This window comes from Leucopleurus acutus (genome assembly GCF_964270905.1).
Source record: "Leucopleurus acutus genome assembly, chromosome: 16".
In the NCBI taxonomy this organism is placed as follows: domain Eukaryota; kingdom Metazoa; phylum Chordata; class Mammalia; order Artiodactyla; family Delphinidae; genus Leucopleurus; species Leucopleurus acutus.
In genome coordinates this window covers 67088875-67103739 of record NC_139158.1, presented here as the reverse complement: position 1 = coordinate 67103739, position 14865 = coordinate 67088875, and the positions used below count along the sequence as shown (strand labels likewise).

Genomic DNA, 14865 nt, shown 5'->3' with positions numbered 1-14865 from the left:
TTCTCCCAGGCCCAGTGAATACAAACACCACGTGTTGGGCCACAAACAAGGTCCATTCCTGCCTGGTACCCAGTCGGCATTGTAGTAATATTGATTACTGTTACACACACAGTTCTTCCACCCCTACCATCCACCTACCTGTCTCCAACTGCTCAAATACCTGGCTCCATCTCATCCTTTCGGTCCAGCCTGGACCACCTCCTCAGCTGGCCTCCTCTGACCGCTCTATTTGACCAGGTCTCTGTTAATTTCTTCTATTTCGTCTACAGCTGTGTTTGCAGCACCAGGCATGATGCTCAATGAATCTTTATTACGGCAATGACTGAATTACTGAGCATACAACTTTTGAATGGAGAGCTGAATAAACCGAGGTTGAGGGACACAGAAACACATTTTCAAGCCTGAATCTCTGGCGAAGAATTTAAGTGTTACTAGCAGCTGCTAATGGTATTTAAGGAGAGAGTGATTTGCTCTGAAAAAAAAGGTCCATGAGATCAAGCATTCTTGGATAGAATTCAGGGGAGGTCTATAAACTTGAAAGAGAAAAAGAATGACCTGTTTATTTTCATTAACCTTTAAATGAAATGTAGCATTTCCTTCCATTAGAACGGACGCCAAATTCACAGTAGAATTGGCAGTGCCTGTGACTCTGTCACCAACAGAAACTGTAGGTATTTTCATATCATGTTATCTTATTGTTTCACGAATCAATAACGTTTCTATTTCACACATTTAAAAATATTTGGGGAGCTCTACTTTAATAGAAGTGGTTTCCTTTATAATCCTATGGCTTTGATAACTGCATTTAAAAATATTATTCTGAGAAGGGTCCATAGATTCACCAGATTGGCACAAAAATTGTTAGGAAGTTCTGCAGGTGAACAAGGAAAGCGCCAGGGCCAGGGAACGGGCAGGCCAAAAGGGCAGTTCCCGCAGCCACCTGGGAAGAAACACAAGCTCAGAGCCCGGGCAGGACCTTGGACTGCAGTCCAGGGTCTGGATTTGAGAGTTATTTCTAAAGAGGAGGTCCTTCAGGGGTATGCACTGGGGTGGCGAGTGTGGGCAGATCTCTCTGACTGCTGCATTCATTTCCTCTCTGAAGCTCATTTGTAAGCTGAGGACAGCCCACATCTTGTTTATCCAGGGTCCCTGGCAGCCCGTGTGGTGCCTGGCACAGAGCAGGCAGCCGCGAATGTTCTTGACTTTGTATTATTTTTTCCAAATGGGAATATATCTTTATTGTGAATGTTTATTGAATTGAAATTGTCACAGCTGACGAAGAGACCCGGCCAGCTGAGGCCACCCGTGTGTGTGGGGGTGACACAGATGAGAGCAACGCCCTCCTTGTGCACAGCACGTTTTCCAGGGTTGTTCTGTGTCCGCATCTTGCCCATGGGTAACAACCATGGGTAACAACCATCTTCCACATGGGTAACAACCATCGTGGGGCCCCATGGGTAACAACCATCGTGGGGCCCCATGGGTAACAACCATCGTGGGGCCCCATCCCAGTTCCTGAGCACTGAGCAGGCGGTGGGCACATTGCTAGGTAACTTGTTCAGCTGCATTGATGTGAGAGAGCCGCAGCCCCGCACTAAGCCCACTTCACTGCAGGTGGCCCCGCCCTTACCCTGGTACGCCATGCACGTCTCGATGACATCCAGGGTGGGCTCATCCTCGCAGAGGTCATAGGGCATGTTCCCATCAGAGTTGACAGCAAGCAAGTCGGCCCCACTGCAGAGAGAGGGCCAGGGTGAGGGCCAGCTTTGTGCGCAGAGGGTTGGTCTGGTTGCCTCTACCATCCAGCCTCTCACTCCCACCCCACTATGCACCCCAACCTCCACAACCCGACCACGGTGCAGCCCAGCAAGGACAGCATCTCCAGGATCTCAGGGGCCCCAGGTGGGAAGGGGCCAAAATCCCAGGAGAGCTGTGCCAGCAGACTTCCCCCAGCTTCCCGCTCTGTTGAACCAGCAGGCAGGCACTTGGGCACAGATGTCAAATAAGAAAATACAACATTAATGGCAGCAGCACTGCTTCCTAGGCATCTGCTTAGAGCCAGGCTTGATCTAAGCCCTTTACACTCATCATTTGATATAATCCTCGTTAACAGTCTTCTCGATTCAGTATTATTGGCCCCATCTCATGCAAGGGAAACAAAGGCTCAGACAGGTTCAGTCACTCGTCTGAGGTCACACAGCCAGGACGTGGGAGGGTCAAGACTCAAACCTGGCCCTTTCATGGGCCAGCTCTTTTCACTTCTCCTTGTAACCTCAGCTATCCCCTACCTCCTCCTCTAAGTCCCTGCCCCAAAGGCTGACCAGGATAGGGACAGGACAGAGCCTTGGGGCTCCATGGCAGAATCTGCCTTTTGGGCCACTGGTTCCTATGTGCATGGTTCTGGGATGCCCTGCGGCAGAATCACCCGGGCACCACTGAAATAAAATGCAGCTTCCTGGGCTCCACTCTGGACCTCCTGAAACAGAGTCTCTCGGGGGTGGGGTGGGTGGGGTTGAGGATTACGTATTTTAAACCCATGATTCCGGTGCACATTGGTGCTGGAGACCCACTGTACCAGGCTGGCACCACTCCCTTCTCCTCTCGCACCATCCCAGATTGGACTGTGGCCACCTGATGCTCCTGTAGACTTAACCGCACCCAGGTTCTCATCGGAGGTGTGGGCATGGGCCACCTGCCAGTCCTTTGGCCTAACAGCCCTCCACTGTGACCTCTCTGAGCTCCTGTGTGCCCTTGGGTAAGCTCTTCCACCTCTCTGAGCCAGGGCAGCATCTCTATCCCCCCAGTATCCACCTGATGGGCCCTGGCTGCTCTGCTGAGACCTCTGCCAAGGGTCACCTGCACTCGGCCACTATTCCTGAATCCTTACACTCAGATGTTCTCCTGGGACCCCAACCCATGGGTCTCTCTCCGTCTTGGCTCTGGTACTGAAATCACCTGATTTCCTGGTGGTTCCTCAGGACTTTAGCATCTCTGAGTGCTCTGTGCCCAGCACAGGGCTTGGCCCAGCTTGAGTGCCCTCAAATCACTAGATGAATCCAATTAAATACGCTTGAAATTTAATGGTACCTTTTCTGTGTGTTTATAGAAACTAAGCAGACTAGAAGGAATTTCAGCATGGGAGAAGACTGTCAGAGCTGTATAGAGGGAAATGACCTTATTCCTGGGAAAGGCATCGTTACGTGGTGTCCCCCAAAGCACATTCTGCCCCAGAGAAATGCAGGTGGACATGATTTGGCGGGGGGGGGGGGAGGGGCGGGGGGGGCAGAGCCAAGGAAGTATGCTTGCTTTTTTTTTTTATAGCAAGAAAAGCAAAAATGGCAATGACACATAAGCATGGAGGAGATGAATTCAGGCTCATAGGGACAGACAGAGAAAAAGAGATTGAAAAAAGAAAATGATACCCTGATACAAAGATAGACGAAGACACTACAAGAAAACTACAGGCTGATATCCCTTATGAACACTGATGCAAAAGTCCTCAAGAAAATACTAGCAGGGACTTCCCAGGTGGTGCAGTGGTTAAGAACCTGCCTGCCAATGTAGGGGACACAGGTTCGTTCCCTGGTCCAGGAAGATCCTACATGCCTCGGAGCAACTAAGCCTGCTAGCCACAACTGCTGAGCCCGTGTGCCACAACTACTGAGTCCGTATCCTGCAATTACTGAAGCCCGCACGCCTAGAGCCCATGCTCCGCAACAAGAGAAGCCACTGCAATGAGAAGCCGGCGCACCGCAACAAAGAGTAGCCCCCGCTCGCCCCAACTAGAGAAAGCCTGTTCGCAGCAGTGAAGACCCAACACAGCCAAAAAAAAACCCAAAAAACAAAAACCAGCAAACCAAATTCAGCAGCCTATTGGAAGGATTATACACCGTAACCAAATGAGATGTATGCCTGTAATACAAGGATGGTAAATTTTTTTTAAATAAATTTATTTATTTATTTTTGGCTGCATTGGGTCTTCATTGCTGCACGTGGGCTTTCTCTAGTTGCGGCGAGCAGGGGCTACTCTTCGTTGCAGAGTGCGGGCTTCTCACTGCGGTGGCTTCTCTTGCTGAGGAGCACAGGCTCTCGGCACGCAGGCTCAGTAGTTGTGGCCCATGGGCTTAGTTGCTCCATAGCATGTGGGATCGTCCTGGACCAGGGCTCGAACCCGTGTCCTCTGAATTGGTCTGAGGATTCTTAACTACTGCACCACCAAGGAAGTCCCAAGGATGGTAAATTTTATGTTAGGTATATTTTACCCAATAATATCGGTAGAAAAAAAGAGAATGAAAGGAAAGACAGAGAGAATTAAGAGAGACACAGTGGAAAAGACAGAGTGATACCAAGGAAGAAAGAGACAGAGATGGAGAGAAAACGAGAGAGGAAGACACAGGGATGGAAAGGGAATGTGGTGAAAAAGAGAAGGAGTGGCAGGCACCAAACGAGACAGAAAAAAAAGAGAGAGAGGAGATGAAAGTAAAAAAAAAAAAAAAAAAAAATAGAACTTGGAAAAAACCAAAGGCAGAGGGAAGGCTGTTCTTGGGGGAGAGAGGGGCACGTACTACTGAACGAGGATTTTCACCAGGTTGATGTGGCCGCAGGTGGCCGCGGCATGCAGGGGCGTCCACAGCTCGTTGTCCTTGGCGTTCACATTGGCACCGTGGGAAAGGAGCAACTTGACAATTTCCTCAAAGTTGTCAATACAGCACTGCAAGGTGGACACAGGCAGGGTCAGCTCCCGGCAGGGCCCTGGGTCGTGACGAGGGCACACCAAGTTCCCCCTCGAGAGGCCACAAGAAGGACAGCAGAGCCAATCTGCCTGAGTTTGAATCCAGCTCCATTACGTACATGCTGTGTGATTTTGGGCAAGCCACTCAACCTTTCTGAGTCTGTTTCCTTGTGAGTAAGTTAATAATATACGAGATAAAAATACAAAGACAATCTAAAAATAAAGTCATCTATAAGATGTTTTGCAAATGTTGGTGGAATGTGATGAAATTTGGAATGAGGCTTTAAAACCTTTTCTTTTTAATTTCAGAAGGCTTCCTTCCAACAAAACTGTACGGAGAACTCTGACTTAGATAACCAATCGATTCAAGCAGGGCTGCTCGGGCTCAAGCAGGGGCATGTGTTGGTTGGGTAGGGATGGGGGTGGGGGAGACCCCCCTTGACAGCAGTGACCTCCTAGATCACAGTTTGGAATCTCTGACTTAGGAATTTCTGACCCAGAAGCTAGTGCTTGGGGAAGTCCCAAGTAACCAAGCTTCGCCCCCGAAAACCAAGCTCTGTGTGAGGCTCTAAGGGGTCCTAATACAGTCCCTAAGAGGAGACAGCCGTGCCCGTGCTTCTGCTTGTCCACACGTGGGGCAGCCCCCAGAGAGATGCAGGGCTCCAACAGCCACTGGAGCTCCCAAACTCCAGGGACAGAGGGTGAAAGATTCCAAGCGGACAGAGGGGCCTCACGCCAGGGCCATGAGCAGCGAAAAGTGAGGACAGAGGAAGTAGAAGACAGGAAACCACTTTACAGACTACAGGATGCATCCCAGGTGACCTCTGGAGAAGCCAGCAGGGGACAAAGTGCTCAGAACTGCCCATCCAGGGAAGCGCTTACCCCTCGGTGCAATGGGAGATGTTGCAGAGTTATACTCAGAGGAGCAGAACAGTCAAGCTTGCTTTTTAAAAAGTCCCTCCTCTGGCTGCATGTGGAGAAGAGATTGCGATCACAAGCTTTGCAGGGGAGAAGAGGCATGGTGAGGAACTATGCTGAAATCACCCATGTAAGAGATGATGGTGGTCCAACCTAGAGAAGTGACCATAGGCCTGTGGAGAGGTGACTGGATGCCAATAGAAGGAGCAGGGGCACCTGCGGCAGCCCACAGCCCCAGGTGGGTGTGGGGATGGGGATGGAGATGGGGCGGCACCACAGCCTCCACCCCTATTCTCAGCAGAACCAGGGGCCAGTGCCAGAGGGACAGATGGGAAAGAAGCAGCCATTTGCACAGATGGTGCCAGGGACCCAGGTTCTCTTTCTGCACCAGCCGATCTGGGGTTGGCTGGCTCTGGGGGCACCTCTCCGGACAGCAGGGGCATGTGTGACCCAGTGGAGCTGGGTGCTGCCTCAGGTAGTCGGGAGAACCATGCAGTGACACAGCAACGCCGGCAGAGGGCACCCAAAGGCACCAGAGTGAGGCGTCAGGGAAAGGCGTGGGTCCCCAGGCTGTCACCGGGAGATGGGTTTGGGTTTGGGATGGCCCGGTCCATAGGAGGAGAAGCAGCCCAGCCCCTGGGATCGGGGGACAGGAGGGCCAGAGATCCCACCCTGAGGGCTGCAGAAAACATGAAGATGGGCCGGGCGGTGTGCGGCAGGGGGATTATGCATACAGAATTGCAGTTGTGTGAGAAGGATGCCCATGGGCTGGGCCAGTCTGTACCTGAGCAAGGGCTGGGTTGGGACCTGGATGCAGGAGTGCAATGGGGGCTGGTACGTGACGGAGCGGGCCGGCCTCCTCTCCTGCATTCCCCAAGGTGGGCAATGACACCTGGCATTGGATGACTCCTCCCACCCCGTCACTTCCCACGTCCAGTCTATCACCAGGTGTGGATTCCATCTCCTGCGTCGCTGTCCCCATCCCCACTGCCTCATCCCCACTGGCTGAGGCTTCATCATCTCTCTCTGCTTTCCTGTCACTTCCCTTCCACACACCTCAGCCAGAGAGAGCTTCTTTGTTAATCCAGCCACGCTGCTCTCAGTTTACAACCCTCTGAAAGGCTCCCTGTTGCCAAGAGCAGAAAACCCACAGAAAGCTCTCCTTCCTGTGCTCCTTCTTTGTATTGGAGCAGTAGTGACAATAATGATGACACCTATAACAACAGCCCCAGCAAGAGCAGTAATAATATGTCGCATTGTCAATAATAAGAGCTAATGCTTTTTGAGGAGTTACTAGGGCCACGCATCTTGCTAGCCATGCATTGCCTCATTGGATCCTCAGAACAACACTTCCAGGGCTCCACAGCCATGTGGGGCTAGAGGCTACCGGACCAGACAGTGTCGTTACACAGAACATTCCATCACCGTAAAGGTTCTATTGGACAGTGCTGCCCTGAACTCAGTTTCCTGAGCTGTAAAATGGGGATAATAATATTTCAAAGAGTTGCTGTGACGATCAAACCACACTTCACATAAGTGAAGTGGCTTTGCCGAGAAGTGAACATGTGACAAATTTTAATGCTAATAATAACTAATATTTACCCAGTGTCAAGTGATGCTTATAGGGTTTTTATGTGTATTTATTTAATCCTCACAGCAACCCAACGAGATGGATACTTGTTATTCCTCTTTTACAGATGAGGAAAGTGAGGCACAGAGAGCTTAAATAACTTGCCCAGGGTCACACAGCTAGAATTTGTGGATGCATGAAGCCCTGCGGGACAGGAAGAGAAGCCAAGAGGACACATGAGGAGCCCCTGGGTTGATGGCTGAGGGTGGAGACTTGTCCCCAGGGCTCATGGGTAGGGGGATGGCCAGTCTCTGCCCACCCTTCCTGCCCTCAGAGGGAGACGGAGAGGCTCTCCCCAGCCCAGGGTTCCAGTTGCCTGGCCTCCCACCCGCCAGGCTGCATTCAAGTCCACCTGATCAAAAACTTGGTCCAGAGCACAGGGGTGCTCAGCGTGCCCACTCGTTAACTCAGCACACACATATTGAGCACCTACTGTATGCCAGCATGGGGAGTAAGACTGGGATACACCGATGAGAAAGAGACACGGGCTCTGCTCTTGTGCCGCGCAGAGTCTGGGTAACGGGAGATCAGCATTAAACAGTCATGGTAATGGATGAAATGACAAAGGGATGCTCAGAAGAAAGGATATGGATATAACAGCAGAGCTCTCAGGCTCTTGCTGTGCACGCACCCAAGCGCTGGGTGAAGTGCGACGGGGAGCAGTACCGTGTGTGCAAGGGACCGAGAAGTCAAGTGGCTGGAGGCCAGGCAGCCAGAAAACATGGTGGGCTCAGCAGGGGCACAGGGCAGTTCCTCACCCCCAGCGTTATGGAAAGACACCAGAGCACTTTGAATAGCATCAGCAAATGTTGGGTCTGAGCATCCCTGCAGCCACTGCTTGGAGGATGAATCAGAGGCAGCGCTGCCTGAATGCTGGGGACTAGTTAGGGGGCTGCTGCAGCATCCAGGTGACAAATGACAGCCAGAGCAGCCCCTCCCCAGCCAAAGGGGCCTGGGCCCATCTCGCTGCCCTAAAAAGGATGTGGTAGCACATGATTCCTGGCCAGAGTTCATGGCTGTGTGACCTGAGGAAGGTCACATAAGCCCCCTGTCAATCACTTTTGTCATGGGGGTGGATGGATGCCTTGGTGGGTGTGAACAAATGTGCTTCGGAAACTGGCAAGCTCCAGACAAACTTGCTTTGTTTGTCAAACCCTTTGCCAGGCAGTGAGGACGCAGCGTACAAAGGCTCCCTGTCCGCGGAGGCTGTGTGTGTGCCGTGCATGTGGGCACGGGGCTCTGTGGGCATGTCTGTAACAGACACACTCGTCTCCAAAGCAGACAAGAGCCTTTCAGATGTGGTAGCTGCGGCTCCCCTCTCGCTCCTCCCTGAGGGCTCTGGGCAGGAAAAAGCAGGGAGATGGGGTACCTGTCCAGGTGGACAGCAGGGAACCAGGGGCCCCAGCGGCTCCTTACCTGGTGCAGGGCTGTGAGTCCATCCTCGTTGCACAAATCAGGGCTGACCTTATTCTTCAGGAAGTAGCGCACTGCAACAGAGGGGACAGGAGTGACTGTCCTGTCACACTTCAGGTGTGCAGGGATGCGGGGGACCCAGGTAAGACCCACTCTCCCCCAGGTCCTGACACAAACAGTCTTGTTTACTTCTTACAACAGGGGTGAGAGGTAAGTGTCAAAACCTCCCCATTTCACAGATGAGGAAACTGAGGCACAGAACACAGATCTCTTGTCCAGGATTTCCAAGAGGTGGACAGCACTGCCTGTCTTACTCTGCATAATAATGACAGGAGCTAACGGTTATTGAGCACTTCCTGTGCGCCAGGCACAGAGCTAAGCGATTTACATTTGTTGTCTAGAGGGAGAACATTCTAGTCACTGAAAGCATACACTCTGGTGTCCAATGGCTTGGGTTCAAATGTAGATGCTGTTTTTATTGGCTGTGCAACCTCAGTCAAGACACTTCCCTCTGGGGCTTCCCTGGTGGTGCAGTGGTTGAGAATCCGCCTGCCAATGCAGGGGACACGGGTTCGAGCCCTGGTCTGGGAAGATCCCACATGCCGCGGAGCAACTAAGCCCGTGCGCCACAACTACTGAGCCTGCGCTCTAGAGCCCACGAGCCACAGCTATTGAACCTGTGTGCAACTACTGAAGCCCGTGCACCTAGAGCTCGTGCTCTGCAACAAGAGAAGCCACCGCAATGAGAAGCCCGTGCACTGCAATGAAGAGTAGCCCCTGCTCGCCGCAACTAGAGAAAGCCCATGCAGAGTAACAAAGACACAATGCAGCCAAAAATAAATAAATAAACAAAAATAAATTTATATATATAAAAAAAAGACACTTCCCTCTCTGTGCCTCAGTTTTCTATTCTATCAAATGGGGATGATGTTAATCCCACCTCACCAGGACATCACGTGGAATAACTGAGGTGAGCTGTGGCAGGGTCTTAGCATGGTGTCTGGCACATGGTTTGAGCATCAGCACTTGTTGTGGAGGTTGTTATTATTTTTATTAACACTGCAGGTCCCTGCACCCATAAGTGCCAAATGTCCCTGCTTTGGCCCTACTGAGCCTTGAGGTTTTAAAGCAGAGGCTTTAACTGCCCTCCATCCTGAGACCTTTGTCTAGCGTGTGTGTGTGTGTGTGTGTGTGTGTGTGTGTGTGTGTGTTTTCAGGGATGGTGGGAGGGGGGAGGGAGCTGGGGTGTGGGAGGGCAAAGTGAACTCTAGCCACAGACTCCAATCCCTCTTGCTTAGGACCACTCCCTGCCCTTTTCCAAGGGGACCCTCCCTCCTTCTCCATCCTCCCCAACCCATTCAAGCCCTAGTTCCCATCCTGGACCCAAGGGCAAAGGGAAAGAGGGAGGGTCAGCACACACATACTGGTAGTACATCATCATATCAATATATTCAAGTCCACCTGCTCAGAAACTTGGGCCAGAGCACAGGGAGTCTTCAGTGCGTTCATTCATTAAGTCAGTACACACATATTAGGCACCTACTGTATGCCAGCATGTGGAATGATGCTGGGATACACCAATGAGCGAGAGACATGGGCTCTGCCCTCGTGTGGCTCAGAGTCTGGGTAGCAGGAGACCGACATCAAACGAGCGAACCCACCAGCCCTGCAGGCCCCTTCCAGCCAGCAGCAGGAGCCCCTGCCATGGCCTCCAAGCTTTAGGATACCCATCTCTGGCCAGCCTCCAGCTGCACAGCTCCCATGGGGTGAGGCGTCCATGGAGTCCATTAAAGCCCATGGTTCCTCTCCTGGCCCATCTTACCCTTCCCTGTTCAAATGTCTCCAAGCCCGAAGGTAGGGCCTGCACAGGTCTCTTCCCCAGATCCACCTTCCCAAGCGTGGACCATGCAGTGGGAAAATACACCTCTAGGCTGCAGGGGTGACCAAGGGGTGGCCGTTTGCAGAGCAAATGGAGGAACTTGACTACACAAGCTGGCTTGTGTGTGAGGCCCTCATGATGCCAGGGACTGAGGCCTGGGTCCTGCAAATGGGAGAAGCAGGCTGGGCCTGGGCCCTCTGAGCCCCGTCCCACTCCCACCCAGTTTGGCTTCCTCAAAGCACGACCCAAACTGCACAGCCCCTGATGCCCGCTAGGGGTGCTATCTCCACACTACAGCCCACCACCCACGCGATGGGGCAGGGACGCAGTGGTTTCCTCCTAGATTGGCCTCTGCTGTGGAGGAACAAACTCGAGTGACCTGTGAAGGGCAGAGGGAAGGCCATCCATTCTGCAGGCTGAATACCTGCTCGGCACCCCCAGCGAGTGCTGGGGAAGAAGGTGAGATCTCTGGAGCAGCGGGGATGGGGGCCGTCTTCATTAGTCCCAGCTCCCGGACCCAAAGCCCCAGTGGCACCCTTGGCCTGAGTGTGAACAGAGGCCCCTGTGAAGGGGTGGTTAAGGCCTCCACCCAGCGTCCTGGCAAGAGGTGACATCTCCGGCAGACTTGCCCTAGATGCTTTCATTGCTGCTGGGGGTCAGAGTGACAGGAGTTTATACTAGATACAGTCAGGTCCTCTGGAACCACTAGCCACATCTAGCTCACATGGCTTTCAAATGTTAACTCATAAAAATTCAAAATTCACTTCCTCAGTCGCTCTGGCCACATTTCAAGTGGTCAACAGACACAGGTGGCTACCATATTAGAAAGTGCAGAAATAGAACATTTCCATCTTCACAGAAATTTCTATTGGACAGTGCTGCTTTGGGGCATTATACATGGAAATTAGCCCCATCGCCAAGAGCTAAAACCCTTCTGTGGCACTCCGTTGCTCTGGGAACAACGTCCAAAACTCTTACTATGGCATAGAAGGTCTGCACGATGTGTTCCCTGCCTGCAGACCTCCATCTTGCACAATTCCAGGGGGAACCATTCACACTGTGGTCTGTGAGACTGGCACCCCCCAGCCCAGGGCAGAGCAGTGCACAGCTTGCTCAGCTGTACACAGGACTCCTAACCTACCTACCTCTCCAGTCTCACTTCTTAAACTCCAAACATCTTCCACAACGGTCTTTTGTCAGCTACGGAGTCACCATACTTCCTCTGGCCTCTGAGTTTTGCATAGCCTGTTCCCATTGCCTGGAAGACGCAATCATCCACCCATCCACCCATCCATCCACCCGTCCACCCTCATCCAAGCATCCATCCAGTCTTCCACCCATCCACCAACCATCTATCCACCCATATCCATGCATCCATCTCTAATACACACACACACACACACACACACACACACACACACACACACACACACACACACACACACACCTGTCTCACTCCTCATCCTGTACATCTCCCCTCAAACTCTCCAGACGAAGGCACTCCCCCCGGTCTGCATGCCCTGAGCTTCTATACATCTCATGTATAGCCTTATCACAACCGTAATTAAGTAACAATTTGAGTAATTATGGTAGACTTTGGGTCTGCCTCTGTAGGGCAGGACAGTGACCTGGCACTTACTGCTCTTTCCTTAAGGCCTGGCACATGGTAAATCCTCAACAACCTTTCCAGGACCCTGACCTAATTGGCAGACCCTTAGCTCAGTCCAAGTACACAGCTTCTCCATCTCCGAGCACAGCAGACCACCCTGTAGTGCTGACCCGTATGGCTCGCATCTGGAGTATGCAGTGCTGCCGGCAAGGTCCTCCTACCAGGATGGACGGTAGCTGTTCTCAGCCTCAAGGCCATGTTTGAAGACTGTGGCCCAGCCTGTCCACGGGCTGGTGGGGTTGTCCTGGGCCTGACAGCTGGCCTTTGGGAGAGTGGAAGTGACCATGATGTCCCTGTGCAGGATGGGTTTCTGGAAGTTTCTCCATTGGGGGTGGGTGGTGGACCAGGCTTCTGGTCCAGGAGACACTCTTTGAGGCAAAAATGGAGCATCAGATGCCAAAAGCATCCTTTGTGTGCAGTAATTATCGGGGTGCTCTCCGCGTGGCACGGGAGCCCTGTGCAGTAATTATCGGGGTGCTCTCCGCGTGGCACGGGAGCCCTGTGCAGTAATTATCGGGGTGTTCTCCGCGTGGCACGGGAGCCCGTGTGCAGTAATTATCGGGGTGCTCTCCGCGTGGCACGGGAGCCCGTGTGCAGTAATTATCGGGGTGCTCTCCGCGTGGCACGGGAGCCCGTGTGCAGTAATTATCGGGGTGCTCTCCGCGTGGCACGGGAGCCCGTGTGCAGTAATTATCGGGGTGCTCTCCGCGTGGCACGGGAGCCCGTGTGCAGTAATTATCGGGGTGCTCTCCGCGTGGCACGGGAGCCCGTGTGCAGTAATTATCGGGGTGCTCTCCGCGTGGCACGGGAGCCCGTGTGCAGTAATTATCGGGGTGTTCTCCGCGTGGCACGGGAGCCTAAGACATGTAATTACTCCAATGTTAGGCAGTTATTTTCAGCCCAAGAGGTGGGACAAGTCATCCTCATCTCTAAGGAGCCGTCGATAGTCACGAGCCAAGGCCCCCTCCGTGGTTCTACTAACGCTTTAGCTGGGAGCCTGGCTCTGGACACAACTCATTGGAGCAAAGACCCCACCACCCAGGGCCTAGCCAGGTTTTCCTGCCTCTGGGGTTCAGCAAGAAAAATGATTCTTCTATCTACAGTGTGTTCTTACTGGACGCCTCCTATGCGCCCAGGTACATGCAGAACCACTTTCTTTCATGGGTTCATGTCTAATTATTCCTCTTACGGAGAACAGGAGACAGAGGGTCAGGGAAGTGCAGCTCACAGCCACGTGCAACCGAGTGGAGGAAATCAGACCCTCTGATTTCTAAGCCCAGGCTCTTAGCCACAAGGCTGCTCTGTTCTGTCCCTGAGGCGAGGAATGCGAACCAGCATTGCTGGAGTAACCAGAGCCGGGCTGAGAGCTGGTATGGGGAGGAGGGGGAAAGGAGAGTGGACAGAGTGACCTCTGCTCTGCAAGCATCAGAGGCCCTCGAGTCCCAGGCCACGCCTCTTCTTGCAGACAGAAGGGCTCAGGGATCCACAACCAGGTCAGAAGAAACATGGCAGCCCCGGGGTCATGGTCAGACATCTCAGGGGCCAAATTAAACACAAAGTTGCCTTCTCTCATTCCCTCCTTAAAACCCTCTGGTGGTTCCACATTGCTCTTAGAATAGAGTTCAAAATCCTTCCTTGGCCTTCACTGGGGTCAGCAAACTATGGTGCAAGGGCCATATCTGGCAGGCAGCCTGTTTCCATAAATTAAAATTTCTTGGAACACATCCGCACTCATTGATTTACATATTGCCCGTGAATGCTTTTACCCTACAACACCAGAGTTGAGTACTTACAGCAGAGATGTATGGCCCGCACAACCTAAAATATTTACTATCTGGCCCTTTACAGAAAAGATTTGATGACCCTGGTCTTCACGGTCCTGCATGGTGTGGTCCACCTACAGGGCTACCAGCTTGCACAATTCCAGGGGACACTGTTCTCAGCATAGTCTATGGGAATGGCTAGCTCTTGAGTTGTGCAGTGTGCAGCCTGGTCAACCTGACCAGGCCATCCTATGTTCCTAGCCCTCCAGGTTCTTCTCTTGCTCTCCAAGCACCTTGCACAATGGAGGTAACTGGCTTAGGGGGATCTGAGGGTTGGCTGGGGCTCAGAGAGGACAAAGACAAGAAGGGCATGCTCTCCTCTCCAGCTGGGCATGGCCACCACTTCTCCTGATTGCCCACCCTCAGGTCTCTCCCCAAAGCACCAACACCAGGCTTGCCCATCAGTTTGTCCAAGTGACCCTCTGTCCTCACACATTTCTTTAGCTGTGGCTTTAGGCAAGTTCTTCCTTCTCTCTGTGCCTCAGTGTCCTCATCTGTAAAATGGGGATCACAACAGCATCTTTTTTATGGGGATGCTGTGAGGATTAAGTAAGACAATGCCCGAAAGATACTACTATCATTTATATTAAAAATAGGGCTTCCCTGGTGGCGCAGTGGTTGAGGGTCCGCCTGCCGATGCAGGGGACACGGGTTCATGCCCCGGTCCGGGAAGATCCCACATGCCACGGAGCGGCTGGGCCCGTGAGCCATGGCCGCTGAGCCTGCACGTCCGGAGCCTGTGCTCCGCAACGGGAGAGGCCACAGCAGTGAGAGGCCCACGCACCGCAAAATAAATAAATA

General features: G+C 52.6%; 1 protein-coding gene across 3 annotated transcripts in view; it reads right to left on the bottom strand.

Annotated features, from left to right (window-relative positions):
• The window catches only part of PPP1R16B (protein phosphatase 1 regulatory subunit 16B), a gene marked incomplete at its 3' end in the record, with an annotated part of 98859 nt that overhangs the window by 13385 nt on the left and 70609 nt on the right, over positions 1-14865 (bottom strand). For all 3 annotated transcript variants that reach the window (XM_082857026.1, XM_082857025.1, XM_082857027.1), the window contains 3 exons: positions 8697-8767; positions 4566-4711; positions 1631-1734 (listed from right to left, as the gene is read on the bottom strand). In XM_082857026.1, the coding sequence (XP_082713152.1) occupies positions 1631-1734; positions 4566-4711; positions 8697-8767 (321 nt within the window). The remainder of the gene's footprint in view (positions 1-1630; positions 1735-4565; positions 4712-8696; positions 8768-14865) is intronic.